At 45.8% G+C, this 14,996-nt stretch overlaps 9 protein-coding genes across 9 annotated transcripts; 5 read left to right on the plus strand and 4 right to left on the minus strand.

The window, feature by feature from the left end:
- Positions 1 to 65: 65 nt before the first annotated feature.
- V1512DRAFT_247478 (uncharacterized protein) lies at positions 66 to 1,042 on the minus strand (the record flags this gene model as incomplete). Its single annotated transcript, XM_066914490.1, has 2 exons — positions 66 to 808; positions 856 to 1,042. The coding sequence occupies 2 exons, from the start codon at positions 1,040 to 1,042 to the stop codon at positions 66 to 68; spliced, it is 930 nt and encodes a 309-aa protein (XP_066771941.1).
- Positions 1,043 to 2,283: 1,241 nt separating this feature from the next.
- V1512DRAFT_262225 (LicD family-domain-containing protein) lies at positions 2,284 to 3,957 on the plus strand. The gene is made up of 2 exons (XM_066916228.1): positions 2,284 to 2,879; positions 2,930 to 3,957. Exons 1-2 carry the CDS (start codon positions 2,479 to 2,481, stop codon positions 3,726 to 3,728), a joined length of 1,200 nt encoding a protein of 399 aa, XP_066771942.1. The 5' UTR covers positions 2,284 to 2,478; the 3' UTR covers positions 3,729 to 3,957.
- V1512DRAFT_262227 (uncharacterized protein) lies at positions 3,828 to 4,043 on the plus strand. Its single transcript, XM_066916229.1, has one exon. It carries the CDS (start codon positions 3,836 to 3,838, stop codon positions 4,022 to 4,024), a length of 189 nt encoding a protein of 62 aa, XP_066771943.1. The 5' UTR covers positions 3,828 to 3,835; the 3' UTR covers positions 4,025 to 4,043.
- Positions 4,044 to 4,210: 167 nt separating this feature from the next.
- On the plus strand, positions 4,211 to 6,872 carry V1512DRAFT_262228 (Dolichyl-phosphate-mannose-protein mannosyltransferase-domain-containing protein). Its single transcript, XM_066916230.1, has 5 exons — positions 4,211 to 4,302; positions 4,484 to 4,627; positions 4,674 to 5,073; positions 5,121 to 5,389; positions 5,437 to 6,872. The coding sequence occupies exons 2-5, from the start codon at positions 4,496 to 4,498 to the stop codon at positions 6,829 to 6,831; spliced, it is 2,196 nt and encodes a 731-aa protein (XP_066771944.1). The 5' UTR covers positions 4,211 to 4,302; positions 4,484 to 4,495; the 3' UTR covers positions 6,832 to 6,872.
- Positions 6,873 to 6,953: 81 nt separating this feature from the next.
- V1512DRAFT_262231 (Glycogenin-1) lies at positions 6,954 to 8,068 on the plus strand. Its single transcript, XM_066916231.1, has one exon. It carries the CDS (start codon positions 7,052 to 7,054, stop codon positions 7,988 to 7,990), a length of 939 nt encoding a protein of 312 aa, XP_066771945.1. The 5' UTR covers positions 6,954 to 7,051; the 3' UTR covers positions 7,991 to 8,068.
- Positions 8,069 to 8,624: 556 nt separating this feature from the next.
- On the minus strand, positions 8,625 to 10,345 carry V1512DRAFT_238019 (Nuf2 family-domain-containing protein). The gene is made up of 6 exons (XM_066914160.1): positions 10,208 to 10,345; positions 9,893 to 10,160; positions 9,458 to 9,848; positions 9,061 to 9,408; positions 8,819 to 9,013; positions 8,625 to 8,773 (listed from the first exon to the last, which is right to left on the minus strand). The coding sequence occupies exons 1-6, from the start codon at positions 10,308 to 10,310 to the stop codon at positions 8,651 to 8,653; spliced, it is 1,428 nt and encodes a 475-aa protein (XP_066771946.1). The 5' UTR covers positions 10,311 to 10,345; the 3' UTR covers positions 8,625 to 8,650.
- Positions 10,346 to 10,622: 277 nt separating this feature from the next.
- Positions 10,623 to 13,327, plus strand: V1512DRAFT_224610 (uncharacterized protein). The gene is made up of 2 exons (XM_066913787.1): positions 10,623 to 11,895; positions 12,123 to 13,327. Exons 1-2 carry the CDS (start codon positions 10,728 to 10,730, stop codon positions 13,097 to 13,099), a joined length of 2,145 nt encoding a protein of 714 aa, XP_066771947.1. The 5' UTR covers positions 10,623 to 10,727; the 3' UTR covers positions 13,100 to 13,327.
- V1512DRAFT_262239 (signal peptidase complex subunit 2) lies at positions 13,173 to 14,121 on the minus strand. Its single transcript, XM_066916232.1, has 4 exons — positions 13,938 to 14,121; positions 13,849 to 13,894; positions 13,552 to 13,797; positions 13,173 to 13,507 (listed from the first exon to the last, which is right to left on the minus strand). The coding sequence occupies exons 1-4, from the start codon at positions 13,961 to 13,963 to the stop codon at positions 13,307 to 13,309; spliced, it is 519 nt and encodes a 172-aa protein (XP_066771948.1). The 5' UTR covers positions 13,964 to 14,121; the 3' UTR covers positions 13,173 to 13,306.
- On the minus strand, positions 14,122 to 14,908 carry V1512DRAFT_262242 (ubiquinol-cytochrome c reductase). Its single transcript, XM_066916233.1, has 4 exons — positions 14,770 to 14,908; positions 14,412 to 14,500; positions 14,315 to 14,363; positions 14,122 to 14,262 (listed from the first exon to the last, which is right to left on the minus strand). The coding sequence occupies exons 1-4, from the start codon at positions 14,770 to 14,772 to the stop codon at positions 14,209 to 14,211; spliced, it is 195 nt and encodes a 64-aa protein (XP_066771949.1). The 5' UTR covers positions 14,773 to 14,908; the 3' UTR covers positions 14,122 to 14,208.
- Between the last annotated feature and the right edge of the window lie 88 nt (positions 14,909 to 14,996).

The raw sequence follows: 14,996 nt of genomic DNA on the forward strand, positions 1-14,996 counted from the left end.
CCATCGCTAGTCCTTTACGCCACCCCGCAGCCACTCCTCAACAGACACTCCTGGCCGGTCACAACTCACGCCAACCGACGCGGTATGCCATGCGTCTCTCTTTCATCATCCACCACGACCGGACCCTCCTCATCCCCGCGCCGCGCGACCGCCCGGGCAAGCTTCTTGAGCCCGTTTGACGACCCGGCGGTCTTCTGCGACCTGATCTCCTCGACGTCGTCAATACTGTGCACCAGGATCTTGCCATCGCGGTCAAACTCAAACGTAAACAGCCCAGTCACGACAGACGGCTGGGTTTGGTTCTGGGTCTGGCCCGAGAGCGTGTCCGCGGTGGCTTGAGATTCGTCGGCTGGTCCAGCAAACAAAATCTGCCACCGCACGAGTAGCTTGATATCCGACTCGGGCTCTGGTCCATTGGCAGTGCTGGAAACATCATCGTCGCTAATGTCGCTATCTTCATTGACAACCTTCATGCTTACAATCTTGAAAACAATGCTACCCTTTCTGTGCTCGGCTGGCACGTTCTTGACCATCCCAAGCAAATTTGTGACCGCTGAACCATCATGCACACCTTTACGTTTTGAGTCGTCTGCCATCTCAACAAGGCCGTCGATCGGGCCAAGTACAAAGAACGGGAGAATCCATTGCGTGACCCGCCATGTGGCCAAGTATGCTGTTTTTCCACGTATGCTCGGCAAACCAGGGTGTGTTTTAGGAAAGAATCGTAATTGAATGTGTGGCGAGAGTAGAGATGAAGGCGGGAGCTCGTGTTGTAAATTTGGAAGCATCTGAGTGAGTGTATCAAGAGCTATGTATGTCAGTCGAGATGAAAGGAGTAATGGGGTTAATACGTACTCTGTCCTAAATCTGTCCGACGCAGTTGCTTGCTTGAATCTATTTCAGGATCAGTTTGACTGTCCGATCGAGCTGTACAAGACGGCATTATGCACACGGTGCCATGTCTAGACGAGGACGAGACTGTCAATTTTAAATCTGGAGTGCGGGTACTAGACACTGTGTGGATCCAAGTCTGTATTCGCATTACTCTCGCATGACGAACAAAATAGCTCAATCTGTTAACACGTGTTGAATGAAGCCCATTCGACGGCATGTTGGAGTATCATGAACAAGTCGATATCGTACGATTCCGCAACTGCAGATCAGCACACGAATAAGCAATGTGTAGCTCTGAAATTAGAAATTACCTTCAGCAACACCAAAATATGTTTAAATCTGCAAAAAAAAATAAACCGGATTCAAATTTATCCTGTAAAGTTGAGCAGTGTAATGTGATTTGGCCTGTGATGATCCGATCTTTTGATTAAAGCCCTAACATCAATCTGGGCTACGTTGTTTGTATGAATGTCAATGTATATTCATACATCGTAGCAATAACGACGCTTCAGTGCACTGGGGTAAAGAAGTAGAATGGAATTGAGTAGTTTGAGTATTTTGACGTATTATTTATTGTACGGAAGCGTACTGCAGCGTACAGCCAACGTACTGAAGGGTACTGTTAGTTTATCTGTGTTGGTGAGTGCAGTGTTTTCAAGTAAGATCTGGGTATCTACTTGTTCTGATCATTAGATTAACACCACTGCATCAAGATATCAGCATACATAAACTGTATTATCTTTTTTATTATTCAATGATATATTTTTCAGAACAGATTGTATATATGTCTAAGATTTACGGGTTTTGTGTAACCAGCCCCTGATTTTACCAATTTACGCTAAACCCCTGAATCCGGCAATCATAAGCCCCGGGTAAAATGTATCCGACTCAAGGTTTTTTAGGTTGTATAATAGGAGAAGAGACTTTCATTCCAACGTTTCAGCTTGACTTTGTTTCAAAAGCGAGTACGTGCGGATTTAGTGGACGGCGGGTGCCATTTTACGTTTTTACGTTTTTATGTTTTTACGTTTAGTTTAAATAATCCGCCTTCAGAGTCCACAACGAAATGCCGAGGTTTCTGTGGCGATAATGAATAAAATGACCTTTTACTATATTATGTAAATTATCATTTTATAATATATACATACACATACCTTGCAAATGCTTTATATTGGTAGGTAGTAGTAATAAGAGCTTTAACGTCGACTGACTCGAATGAGTCTTAACAACGCGCCACGAATGTTAGCAAGTGTAGATTAAATATTCAAATAATATTCAAGTAGTTTAATAAATAAATTGAAATACAAAATAAAATATAAAACCTTGATGATCGATTGATTTGATTACACATTGAATTCTAATGGCTATGTATGGTCAGATTAGCATATGTCTCCGAGATACCGGTCAGAGCGATGATGCTATGACCAATGCATGTGCAGTCTTTCCATTTTTGTCGATCCGGTCCTCTCTCTCAAAATTTCCCTTTCAACTTCAACTCTTTGGATTTTTGTTCTATTTGGATGAAATTTATCAAATATTCTTTATTCATTCAACCCTATAGAAATTATCTCAAATTCAAATAAAATGATTAGACGGTCATTCGTGCTCTTTTGCGTAGCAGTTGTACTGCTCTTCGTCATCTTCTCATCGATGCTCTCCTCGTTTTTCTTATTAGACGACTCCGCCGATGAAAATGTTCCAATGTCAATCACACACGAACAGTTCTATGTATCACCTCCAAGAGGTCATCATAGACCGCCTCCAAAATACTTTTTTGAAGCTGTTGTGAAACAAAGAAAGAAGTATGTCGGACTACACTATGATCGAACTTACTTCAAACGCGAGCTGTCAGATACTGAACGCGCGACCGCAATTAGATACATGTTAGAAGCATGGTTCGATTTTCTCAACATTAACAACTATGAGTCTTGGATTGCTCATGGCACATTGCTAGGCTGGTACTGGAATGGCGAGCCTTTACCCTGGTATGCAATGTATACGCGTCGGATATTCTGTATTTGCTGACGACTAATAGGGATGTTGATGTAGACGTGCAAATGTTCGTTCGAACAATGATTGATATGAACAGCAAATTCAATAACACGTTGTTTGATTACGAAACTGCCGAAGGAGAGAAACGAAGCTATTATATTAATATCAACCCATTCTTCTTGTACCGGTCTCGGTCAAACGGCCAAAATTTGATTGACGGAAGATTTGTCGATACTCAGACTGGACTTTATATCGACATGACGTCTCTTGCTGAAGCTGACCCAATCAGACATCCAAATATCATCTCGTGCAAAAACAACCACAAGTATCTTGTTGACGACATCTTGCCATTACGGACCACAATGTTTATTGGCAAGCGCGTCTATATCCCATACGAATATGAGAAAGTTTTGCAAAAAGAATATTCCAGACGAGGACTAACGAACGGAAAATACAACGGGTATATATATAGTGTGCAGGAACAAAAGTGGATAAAAGAATCCGTGTTTAAAGAGCAACACAGGTCAAAGCAAGATATCGGCAAAGGTCCTTCAATAGACCCAATGTCACGACCAGTATTGCCTCCAAACACAGTTCCCGCGGGAAGCAGAGCAATGAATTCGATTCGAGTGGCAGGAACAAATTCGCGCCCAATGACTACAATCCCAGTAGTCTCATCATCACCACAAGCACAAATCGCAGAAGCAGATCCACAAGACACACAGGCACAGATAAGTGCAGCCAAAGCCGAACGAATGGCTGCCCAAGCGATGCAATTTTCGAGAAATAGAATAGCAACGGGCACGACTGCAGAACGGCGACGGCGGTCAAGTTCAGAATGACTGCATTGATGTGTTATTTTAAGTTGCTTATAGATTTATTTGCGATGCGAACACCCAGTCGTCTGTTTAAGCATAATGTTCCTTGCTTCAGACTTGATTGGTACACTATGATTATGGTTTTTTTTTGTTTTTTTTTGGTTGTTCTATATTATTTTTTACAGGTTGTCATGTTCAAGATGTATATATTTTTCTTCGTGACATACTTTTTGACAGGATTTATCGGCACATACGAATCAAGTAAGAAGTATTTTTTTGCTAGTTGTTTATATTCGCAAAGACAATACGAAACGGAATGAGTCAAAACAGGCTTTAAGTGGACAATTATCGTGATGTTTAGTGGAAGAGAGAGAAGAGTGTATATTCGTGTACATATAAATGGAAGACTATTTATACATTTTCAAGGGTTTTGTAGAATAATTATAAGGGTTTTGTGTAAACGCGTTACCAGACGCGCCTTGAAAAAAAGACCTCGAAAAGCGTCAATTGAATCAATTTAAACTAAACAAAGTTGAGTGTGCTTTTTTGCATTTGTTAAGTGGAAAAAATTGCATTTTCAGTTGATTCGAAATTGATTGTAAGTCTTTCTTTTAAATAATTTGTTTCATTGCGTACTTGGTCATTATTCGATCCAAAGTGTCTATATTTCAATATAACCATGAGAAATCGGACTGATTGTACTGTGTGGAATGACGGATAGAATGAGCTGACTGGACTGTGCTGTTAAACATTCTGATTCAGATACTGACTTTCTATAGTAATCCACACTAATGGACACCGGATCAACCACAGGTGCGTCTCGTGGAGAGGTACGACAAAGGAAACCAACTGCTCAGCCAGCTGCTACTGAGTCTGCTCGAACGTTTGACAAGAAAGTTGATTATTACACGGATGAAGACGAAGTGAGTGCATAGTTAGAGAGAGCGACAGGGAACCAACTAATAGCAGATCTCCCTCGAGGCAATTGAAAAATATGTTGCACCATTGCTGTTTACTGTGCTTGCGTTTGTAACTAGAATGTACAAGATCGGTGTGTCGGACATTGTGACATGGGACGAGGCGCATTTCGGCAAGTTTGGATCGCACTACCTCAAGCGCGAGTTCTACTTTGACGTACACCCTCCGCTTGGAAAGATGCTGGTCGGTCTGTCGGGATACATGTGTGGATACAATGGCTCGTTTGAGTTCAAGTCTGGTGAACATTATCCTGACGAAGTGAACTACACGTTCATGCGAGTGTTCAATGCTACGTTTGGTGCGCTTTGTGTCCCGGTCGCGTATTACACCGCGAAGAGCTTGAAGTTCTCAACCCTCGCGACTTGGCTCGTGACAATCATGGTCTTGTGTGGTAAGTAATGTTCTGGTCACACTTCAAAATGCGACTGACGACACAAGAAAACTCGTATGCCACAATCTCGCGATTCATCTTGCTTGACTCAATGCTCATGTTCTTCACTTTCGTCTCGTTCATGGGCCTGGCCAAGTTCCACAGCTATCAGACCAAGTCGTTCTCGGCCGGATGGTGGTTTTGGCTGCTATTCACCGGTGTTTCAATCGGGTGCGTGACTTCGGTCAAGTGGGTAGGTATGCTCACGACAATGCTGGTTGGAATTTACACAATACATGACTTGTGGGACAAGTTCGGTGATACTAAGATGCCCTTTGTAAGTATTTGTGTGCCCGGTAAGTTGGAGAAAAGCTAAGTGAGCAGTTTACGTATATGACACACTGGGCTTCGCGTATCATCGCGCTGATTGTGATCCCATTGGCAATTTACATGGCGTCGTTCAAATTGCACTTTATTATTCTTGAGAACAGCGGCCCTGGCGACGCGCAAATGAGTTCGCTCTTTCAAGCTCATCTTCGTGGCTCAGGTCTCACCCGCGGCCCACCGGATGTGGTTATGGGATCCAAGGTCACAATAAAAAATATGGGATACGGCGGTGGACTTCTGCACTCGCATGTGCAAACGTATCCTACAGGTTCAGAGCAGCAGCAGATTACTTGTTACCACCACAAGGACTCAAACAACGAATGGGTCATTCACCCGAGCCGCGCAGACGTGCCCTACGACGGAGACGACGAGGAGCTGCGGTACATTAAGCACGGCGACACGATCCGGCTGATTCACGACATGACTGGTCGAAACCTGCACTCGCACGCTGTTCCTGCTCCAGTGACAAAGGACCAAAACGAGGTGTCGTGCTACGGTAATCTGACGGTCGGAGATGAGAAGGACGACTGGATTGTCGAGGTCGTCAAGGACACGGCTAAGAAGGACAAGATCGTGCACACGTTGACGTCATCGCTGCGATTCCGCCATGCTGCACTCGGATGCTATCTCCGGGCCGCGAACGTGAATCTGCCGCAATGGGGATTTAAGCAGATCGAGGTGACGTGCGACAAGACCAACAACCCGCGAGATATTTTCACGTTTTGGAATATTGAGGGGCATGAGAATGAGCGGCTGCCGAATGGCAACGACGTCATGTACAAGTCACCGTTTTTGCGGGACTTTGTTCACTTGAACGTCGCGATGGCGACGTCGAATAACGCGCTGGTGCCTGATCCGGACAAGCAAGACGATCTGGCATCAAGACCGTGGCAGTGGCCTGTGTTGAATGTCGGACTGCGCATGTGTGGATGGGGAAACGAGACCGTGAAGTATTATCTGCTTGGAAACCCGATCGTTGTGTGGGCGTCTACCGCGTCAATTTTGTTGCTGGGATTGACGACGTTTATTTTGCTGTGCCGATGGCAACGACAGTATAATGACATGAGTGTTGAGGAGATCAAGCAGTTTGTGTACGGAGGACTATACCCTGCACTTGGTTGGGGTCTTCACTATGTGCCGTTTATTTTAATGGCACGTGTGACGTACGTGCACCATTATCTTCCAGCGCTATACTTTGCAATCATGACATTTGGGTTTTTGTTTGATTTCTTGACTACCAAGTTGCATTACATTCTGCGATATTTGGCCTACACTGTCACATACTCTATCGTGATTGGAGTGTTTGTGCTGTTTTCGCCAATTTCGTTTGGAATGGAAGGAGATCACACAAAGTATGATTACTTGAACTGGCTTAGCACGTGGACTATATAAGCAAGATGTAGATAATAACAATACATGGTCATTACAATTTATACGTGTCATTTGTGTGTTGTAGTTTTAGCAGGGGCCACATGTCATTCGGCGACTCATTGACAGCCGAGGAGGCGCCGACTACGACGCGGCGCTGATTGATGAACACAACGCGACATCACAACACCTTCTTGATTCTCTTGATTGCCTTACGCACCAATTGAACTCTGCCGGCAATAAAATGTCATCCGAAGCTTATTTTACTCTTCTTTTATCTGATTCGTATTTACCGGGATGTTTAGCCCTGGTGGAGGCCCTTCGAGGCACAGGCACAACAAAGCCGGTTGTCGTACTTGCTCTCGACCAGCTTGCGCCAGAATCCTTAGCCGCTCTTGAGTCTGCGTTTGATTCTGTCGTGCCAGTGTCTGTAATCAACAATCCTGCGCCGCGTAACTTGATTTCGCTCGGTCGCCCCGATCTGGCACTGTCCTTCACCAAGTTGGCATTGTGGTCTATGACAGAGTACGACAGGATCGTGTATCTCGACGCCGACGTTCTGCCGCTTACAAATCTCGACAACTTGTTTTCTGTGCCTGGCGTGCTTGCCGCAGCACCGGACGCGGGATGGCCTGATATTTTCAATTCCGGCGTCATGGTGTTGACGCCCTCAAAGGCGGACTTTGACGGTCTCTACGCGACGGCGGAGTCCACCGAATCCTTTGACGGTGGCGATCAAGGACTGCTTAACACTTATTTTGCGGATAAATGGACCAGGCTGTCGTTCATGTACAATGTGACCCCGTCCGCGGGATACCAATACATGCCGGCGTACGTGCACTTTGCCTCGCAAATCAAGGCGGTGCACTTCACCGGTCTCCCGAAGCCGTGGCAGCTCAATCGGCCGTCTGGTCCGACTTCGACCGGGCAGTACGACGACTTACTGACGAAATGGTGGGCCGCGTATGACGCGTCTGCGCCGCCTGAGCCAGAATCTAGCGGGCCTGATCTCGCAGACCAGATCGGCGCGATGTCTGTCCAGCAGTGGGATCCGGCCGTGTCGGAGCCGCCAAAGAGCACGTCGGGAGAAGCACTGGGGCTGCCGTCGGTATCGTATACAAACGAGTGGGATAAACCGTACAGTCCAGAGACCGATACCAAGTTTGTGCCGCCTGAGCTATAAAGAAGTTGGTGTAATGTGATACGAGTTTAATTTTAGAAGTTACATAATATTAATATATATGCGTTAATGTAAACTAGATATTGCTTATACAATTACTTAATACGGTAAATCATACACATTGATACAGTCGCGAACAATCGTGCGGCTTCTCGAACGCGTCAATTCTATACACTCGACAAATGGACCTGATTGAGCTAGATCAACAAGACACCGTGTTAAGGCAGCTGCTAGACTTGCTCAAATGTAACAAAAACGCAGTCGTGGTTTTGGTCGGTCCTGAGTCTGCGTTTCCCAGGGTCGCGTCGTACGATGACGTGCCAATCACAGACGTCGTCACTCTTTCTACTGTCGACAGTTTCGAGACCCCAACTATTGCGAGCTTCCGTGCCTGGTGCTACACTGCCCAAAGAATGAAAGACAGAACCGTGTTGGTCTGTGGTCTTGTAGCCGCGCATTTATCTGATCCTGTTTACTCTACTGCGCTCAATATCTTTGAATCCATCACTGTACTTGCAGAGTTTGCTCTTGCTGCTCATATAAAAGTAGCCTTGGTCGAGTCTACTGCTCAGCTTGACACCAACATTTGTTATAGCAAAGACGACGATACACTGATTACGCCTCGAAAATTACTTCGTCGCTGGATTAAACACCGTGATCCCATTATCTACTAGAAATACACTGCTCCATCTCACTCAAATACAGTCCAACATGCGCTTCTAGCTTCTGCAGCTCGTTCGTCAGATTTTTGATCTCAACTTCAAGTTCATCTCTCAAATCCGCTTGCTGTTTCTTGTCAGTTCTGTTTTATGCAATCACACGCCAACATACCTTCTTCTCGACATTTGCAATCAGTGCCTTCTTCTTGTCCATATCCTGAGTGACCACACTCCGCTCGGCGACAAGAACAGCATACGCTTCCTTCAGTTCCCGCGTTTTCCTATGGACTCCTTCTCGTTTCTGGATCCGTTGCTCTTCTAGCCGCTGAATTCGTTCTTCTGCCGTCGCAAGCTGTCGTTTCAATTGCTACAATCTCATCAGCATCTTCTTCACGCGTTACTTTCAAAACTTACCGCAGACTTGCGCTCGACTTCGTGCACTTCAATTTGACGTTGATCCCGTAACTCAGTTAGCCGGGCGAGCTGGCGACCCGCTTCGTCTTGCTTCGCAAGCTCGACGTCTGCCTCTTCCATTACCTTCACACAGGCAAGCACGTCTTGCTCAATATGCTTGAATGACTCTATTGTGATTTCCAACGCCCGGATCCGTTTTTCTAACCGCTCAATTGAAGCTTTGCCCGAGTTGACAGATCCGCCGAGTTCGTCGTTGATTTGCCGAAGTTTGCTCGGCGCTTCAAGCACATACGGTCGCAACTTCTCACATTCTTTCCGGACCTGAGTAGTCAAAAACTTTTGATCTTCCTGCTGGAGTTAGTACAGTCTACAATAAAGTATTTATCAAACTGCATACAAGCTTGGCAAGCAATCTCTGTTTATCGGTCTTATACGCCTCGTGTTTGGCAACATATTGCTCCTGCACCTTCTTCAACCGTCTCAACTCGGCCTCGACGTCCCGATTATGATCCTGGGTTTCCTTTATTTTGGACGCATCTTCTTGCTTCCTGGACCGTAGCTCGTCTAACCGCTCTCCAGACCGAACCGTTTCCTGGTACGCCGACTCTGTCGCTAGTGACGTTTCTTCGCTCTGCTGAATCAAATCCTCACACACACCCATGTGCTCTTCCCTGAATCTGGCAAAGTTGACGACCGCAGATAATAACCTTCTGACCCGTTGTGTTTCTGGACGAATAAAGTCTGCGATTGAGAAATCGTCTATACCACAAATCTTCATCAGCTTTGATCTAGTACAATCAGTCTATATTCCCAGATCAAGTAATAAACATACGATGCTCTGACCAAAGCAAGTATACTCCTAGCCGACCGACCCGCCTCTAACGTCTCTCTACCGTCACTGCAAACATCCAACACCGGCATCGTGTTATCATACGTGACGCCCAAGAAACTTGCGACCATTTGCTCGTACAATTGCTCGACCATAATTGTATTTGGCTTGACCAGCATTTCTTCCGCAACCGAAAACTCACATCCACGTAAACAAACTGCAATTTCATTAAAATCTAAGATTGGAAACACGTCGTTACTAAACGAGGGTTCTAAGATGTCAGTACTTTCACCGCGCGTCAACGATAATTTCACATACGTGATCGCACAGTGGATGACCCGCTGAAGCCAGACTGCATGTAAGCAGACGACTTGCGCGACGTCGCAGCATACGCCATTGACTTTCGGGCGCTGAATGCCATGGTTGATGCGAAGTGAATTAGGGAGTGCAGCGATGCCAATGAGAGATGTAAACAAACATCAAGACCAAGCGTTGCCATGACAACTATTACATAATAATAATAAAGTTTCTCGAACGCCGCACCAAAATTGGTTGAGCCGTGTGCTGTACGGTTGGCCAATCAGAGTTAACCTATTACACACAACTGACCAATCCTGTTACACATATTCGTCAGCTACGTAATCAGATTCAAGCAAGTCACGTGCTGCGGCTCACTATTAGTCCCTTCCACCTTCAACTCAATTCTGGGTTAGTCTGAGTTCATCACTAAAAAAAGTGCCCGAGTCCAATTGTTCTTGATACCAATCTTGCCTACTCTTTTCTGTTCATTCTTTTCTGTCCCAAACCCTCGCATTCTCCGTTAAATGCATCGTTAGTGATGCGCGGAACAATTGCTCCGTTTTTGCGCTCACTACCGCACTTCTCTTCGCAGGTTCAACAATCTACTAAAGATTCAGACAGGCTAAACTTCAGCCATACGTCGTCTGACAAAGCTTTATCTACATTTCAAAGCCACTTGATCAACCGTCCGGTTCTTGAACCGATCTCGAAATCTATTTCTGATCTGTCTGGTATTAATTTACCCCAGATTCGTACATATCCAGAATCCTGTGATTCAGACACCGACGTGTCGGACTCGGTTGCTGACACACGTGAACCTGCTGCTCACAACATGCAATCTGCATCAACACAGACTCAGTCACCGTCGACGAGGCAAGCATCACCAGCAATCAGGACATCAATGTCACCGGTTCTTATGACTGCAAACCGCTTCGCCACTACTCCGCCAGTTTCACTCCCACCCGTCACGGGCCGCTCGCCAGCTCCACAACCAGTACATACAGACCATGCTGCCGAGCAGCAACGACAGATCACCGATACAGACTCGGTTGGACAGGTCTGTAGTAACTGCGGAACTACACGGACACCGCTTTGGCGGCGTGCTCCAGATGGAACAACGATCTGTAATGCATGCGGTCTTTATCTCAAAGCACGCAATACGTCGCGCCCCGTCAATCTTAGACGACCGCCACAACCAGCCGCAGTTGCTGTGTCTGGATCGTCTGCTTCCGAGGTCGAGGCAGCTGTCAAGCTAATCATTTCTGCTGAAGAGGGCGTTGTGGGGACCTGTACAGGCGATGGGCACTGCAACGGTACAGGCGGCTCGAAAGCATGCAGCGGTTGCCCGGCGTTTAACAACCGGGTGTCTAAAGCGACCCAGCTGGTGAGCAGTATCCAGCAGCAACGGAAGCTGCAATCTCACCAGCGACCATCTACTTCTACGGATGAATCACTGCACGAACGTACGCTTTCGTCAGGAACTAATGCTTCTCAATCCGAATCTCACGACCACGGCGATGCAGACTCTTCTGCGTATACACAGGTCCGCCAGCAGCCGGTTCTGCCGGCGCTCATAGCCCTTCCCTGTGACCAATCCAACCTGATGGCCAATCCGGCCGTTGTGGTGGCCTGTCAAAACTGCGGCACTACGATTACTCCTCTCTGGCGACGAGACGAGGCTGGACACACGATTTGTAACGCATGTGGTAAGTCTTTTTCCCCCTTTGTTTGTAATACTTTGCCCTGTTCTAGAAGTGTTTGTTTTGTCACATTCTGCTGTTCCAGTCTCGATCAAGCCGAATTCTTATTGGATTTCTTCTTAATTCAGACAACCAAATCTAGACCGCATCACGTGACAATTAGAACAGAGCAAAGAAAAAAAACCTTAAATGGAATTGAATTTTCGGTATGCTGACCGAACGCTCGCATCTAGGCCTGTACTATAAGCTACACGGAGTGCACCGGCCGGTCGCGATGAAGCGGAGCATCATCAAGCGACGCAAACGAGTCGTTGCCCCGGTCACCGCAAATTCACTACCGCCAGTGCAGTATCCTGCTGGCACCACAATTGATTCCGAATCTGACGACGAGGACCAGGTCGTTCCCGTCAGTCGTCCGAACCCAGCAGCTGCCGTGCAGGCGCAATTGCGGTCGCCATTTGTTGAGCCTTCAGACACAGAGTCCGAGTCGCTGCCAGCCAATTTACGACAAATTCAACTTAGACCGCTAGATCAACTGCAGCAAAGACCGACAGGGTCATACCAGCAGTTGCCGCATCTATCGGCTGTCGCACGTGGCCATTCGCCCGGTATCCCACCCTTAGCTAGTTGGCGCCAGTCACCTAGCCAATCGACTCCGCCTCCGCCAATTGATTTCACTGGCGCGTTCAGATCCACATCGCCGGCCTCGCTTCCACTAGCCTCACTTCGCAGACCAGATCTTCGTGCCATGGTGGACGAGCGAGAGAAGGAAACGGCGGAGAAGCAGCCGATTGACGAGTCGTCACGATTACCGCCAATTCAGTATCCAACGCAAGACCGGCCGATACAGTCACGGAAGCGCACAATATCAACAGATGAAACGGCAGAGAGCCAGGCTAGGATTAATTCAATCAGTTCGATTTTAAATCCGAGCACCAGCACGCCTCGTGCATCTGCGCGGATTACGTCAGTCACACCTGTGTCCGGGACCCGGTCTGACGCGTCACCTTCTGCGCCTGAAACTCCGGGCAGTGGATCGAAGGTGCTTGACATTCCTGCCGAGATCCGGGCTGATCCTGCCAAGGTGCGCGAGTTTGTGCTGGTCAAGAGACGCAAGCTTGAGCAGGAACTCGAACAGCAGCGTAGGGCGATCGCCGAGAACGAGGAAATGCTTGCGTTGTATGAGCAAGAGTTTTCAGACGCGAAGTGATCACCTGAGTCGTGTATATAGTACTCCCATCAAGAAAGTTTCCAGGGGCGTTTTTGAGCAAAGAAGGTAAAATGTACAATATAGTATGTATTAACAAGGTACGAGAGAAATGCGACAAGGTGTTTTTGGGTTTGCTTATCAAAAGATTGCTTAGAAGTTTTGTGTTTTAATGTATGTCATACTAGAATGAGAATTATTATAAAAAAATCAACTTTGTTTTTTAGATGAGTCTGCGACGAGAGATGCCAGGAGTGTATCCAGCCATCGCTCGAGCGGTTGATTGACAATTTCCCCGTCTGTGTTGAAATACTCTGTGAATTGCAGTTTCGCATCGATTGACTTGAATTTGCTAGAGACGTGTATTTCGTACACGGGCGTATACTTCTTTGTAAATGATTTGACTGATATCTAGTCAATTAGCCAACGTATGTGAAGGCGTCAACTATACAGACCTTATGACTACTTTTAAAACCCTGATAGAACGTCCCCTTCTCAACAAACATGAGCCATGACGTCAAGATCGTGTTAAGTACAAAGTACGTTGCAACACCAATCGTGGTGTAATACTTTGCTGCTTCAAACCCGACATAGTAGTCATAACCACCAACAGCAGCTGCCACAAAAACCGACAAAAACCCAATTGCTAGACGAACATCGATCAGCGTAAATGTCTGTTTAAACCCTTTTGTCTCAAGGATCTAGCTTGTGTCAGTACTAAGAACGAGTACACGAAATCAGACCGAACTGACCTTGACGATTTCGTCATCGGTCGCGTTTTTAAGATCAGGAATTGAACTGGAATTAGTTGGTTGTGATTTATTCACGCTAATTAACTTACTTTAAGTTGACTTTTGGTTTGGACATTATTTTTGACTATTTTGACTATTGTGTATGTGTGTACACGTGAATTGACTTCATCTCGAATGTTAAAGGAAGGGTTTAGTGTCAACATTGCGACTATAGTAAGGGTCTAGTGTCGATATCACAAATCACCAACACTTTTAGCTACGTAGGAGGACTATTAACATACAATTATACTTTCATGCACCAGTTTTGTCTATATACTGTAAATATCGCTGCATTACAAAGTAAAGTACATAGTCATTAATTTATTCTTCATCCTCCTTGGTAACATATTTGTACTTGATATCCTTCCATTGCTTCTATATTCCTCGTCAATATCACTTCAAACCACTTCAGTATGAATGCACTTACACCAGCATTGCGGCTATCAAAGTACTTGTCAATGTAAGTATCGAATCCCCTAAAATGTTAGTTTTCAGCGCATCTGAGCCATCAAATTACGACGTACATCTCAAACGCAAAAGCACCGGCAAAGATTGTGCCGACAAAAACAGCGTTCCGTCGCATGAAGGTATTGTAAATTAAAGAAATGGCGGCCTGTGAAGTGTCAGTAATTGTCGTTCATAATGATAATGATGATAATGATGATGAGTAGGTCGAGCTTATAGAGTTCCGTAATATTAACAGTGATTTGTGCCGTATTAACATAGTATCATAGTATCTGATACGCATTCTGCTCACAACGTCGTACAGCATCGTATAATACCGCGATGTATTGTGAAATTCAAATATCATCTTGATCCCACACGGTTCTACTCTTCTTTCCTCGACCTTTCTCTCATTGAACACACACAAACTAAACTGACCATTGTGAATTTAATGCTGAAACTTCCAAACAACAAAAAGTGACTGATCAATTCAAAGTTGCCGCTAAAACAGGGAATTGCTGGTGATTTCGTTAATAAAATATCGAATTCCCGTCAAAACCACGAACTTTGGTTCATGTCGCACTTGATTGGCCCATTCATTATGCATATCCGTTAGCTACTCTTTATATATATGCATTGATACTAAACCCACTAAACTGTAAGCA

Source organism: Lipomyces arxii (genome assembly GCF_038497795.1).
Source record: "Lipomyces arxii strain Phaff 12-163 unplaced genomic scaffold V1512scaffold_6, whole genome shotgun sequence".
In the NCBI taxonomy this organism is placed as follows: domain Eukaryota; kingdom Fungi; phylum Ascomycota; class Lipomycetes; order Lipomycetales; family Lipomycetaceae; genus Lipomyces; species Lipomyces arxii.

What these genes read in the sequence shown, in the direction of transcription:
- V1512DRAFT_262225 (XM_066916228.1), top strand. Translation starts at nt 2,479, where the DNA reads ATGATTAGACGGTCATTCGTGCTCTTTTGCGTAGCAGTTGTACTGCTC. An exon ending in AATGGCGAGCCTTTACCCTG is followed by an intron (nt 2,880 to 2,929) that starts GTATGCAATGTA and finishes GACGACTAATAG; the next exon opens with GGATGTTGATGTAGACGTGC.
- V1512DRAFT_238019 (XM_066914160.1), bottom strand. Translation starts at nt 10,310, where the DNA reads ATGGCATTCAGCGCCCGAAAGTCAATGGCGTATGCTGCGACGTCGCGC. An exon ending in GTCATCCACTGTGCGATCAC is followed by an intron (nt 10,161 to 10,207) that starts GTATGTGAAATT and finishes CTGACATCTTAG; the next exon opens with AACCCTCGTTTAGTAACGAC. An exon ending in CTTGCTTTGGTCAGAGCATC is followed by an intron (nt 9,849 to 9,892) that starts GTATGTTTATTA and finishes TGATTGTACTAG; the next exon opens with ATCAAAGCTGATGAAGATTT.
- V1512DRAFT_262231 (XM_066916231.1), top strand. Translation starts at nt 7,052, where the DNA reads ATGTCATCCGAAGCTTATTTTACTCTTCTTTTATCTGATTCGTATTTA.
- V1512DRAFT_224610 (XM_066913787.1), top strand. Translation starts at nt 10,728, where the DNA reads ATGCGCGGAACAATTGCTCCGTTTTTGCGCTCACTACCGCACTTCTCT. An exon ending in CACGATTTGTAACGCATGTG is followed by an intron (nt 11,896 to 12,122) that starts GTAAGTCTTTTT and finishes GCTCGCATCTAG; the next exon opens with GCCTGTACTATAAGCTACAC.
- V1512DRAFT_262227 (XM_066916229.1), top strand. Translation starts at nt 3,836, where the DNA reads ATGATTATGGTTTTTTTTTGTTTTTTTTTGGTTGTTCTATATTATTTT.
- V1512DRAFT_262228 (XM_066916230.1), top strand. Translation starts at nt 4,496, where the DNA reads ATGGACACCGGATCAACCACAGGTGCGTCTCGTGGAGAGGTACGACAA. An exon ending in ATTACACGGATGAAGACGAA is followed by an intron (nt 4,628 to 4,673) that starts GTGAGTGCATAG and finishes AACTAATAGCAG; the next exon opens with ATCTCCCTCGAGGCAATTGA. An exon ending in GACAATCATGGTCTTGTGTG is followed by an intron (nt 5,074 to 5,120) that starts GTAAGTAATGTT and finishes TGACGACACAAG; the next exon opens with AAAACTCGTATGCCACAATC.
- V1512DRAFT_262239 (XM_066916232.1), bottom strand. Translation starts at nt 13,963, where the DNA reads ATGTCCAAACCAAAAGTCAACTTAAA. An exon ending in AAACCAAAAGTCAACTTAAA is followed by an intron (nt 13,895 to 13,937) that starts GTAAGTTAATTA and finishes AACTAATTCCAG; the next exon opens with TTCAATTCCTGATCTTAAAA. An exon ending in GTTTTAAAAGTAGTCATAAG is followed by an intron (nt 13,508 to 13,551) that starts GTCTGTATAGTT and finishes CTAATTGACTAG; the next exon opens with ATATCAGTCAAATCATTTAC.
- V1512DRAFT_262242 (XM_066916233.1), bottom strand. An exon ending in GGTGCTTTTGCGTTTGAGAT is followed by an intron (nt 14,364 to 14,411) that starts GTACGTCGTAAT and finishes CTAACATTTTAG; the next exon opens with GGGATTCGATACTTACATTG. An exon ending in TTGATAGCCGCAATGCTGGT is followed by an intron (nt 14,263 to 14,314) that starts GTAAGTGCATTC and finishes CGAGGAATATAG; the next exon opens with AAGCAATGGAAGGATATCAA.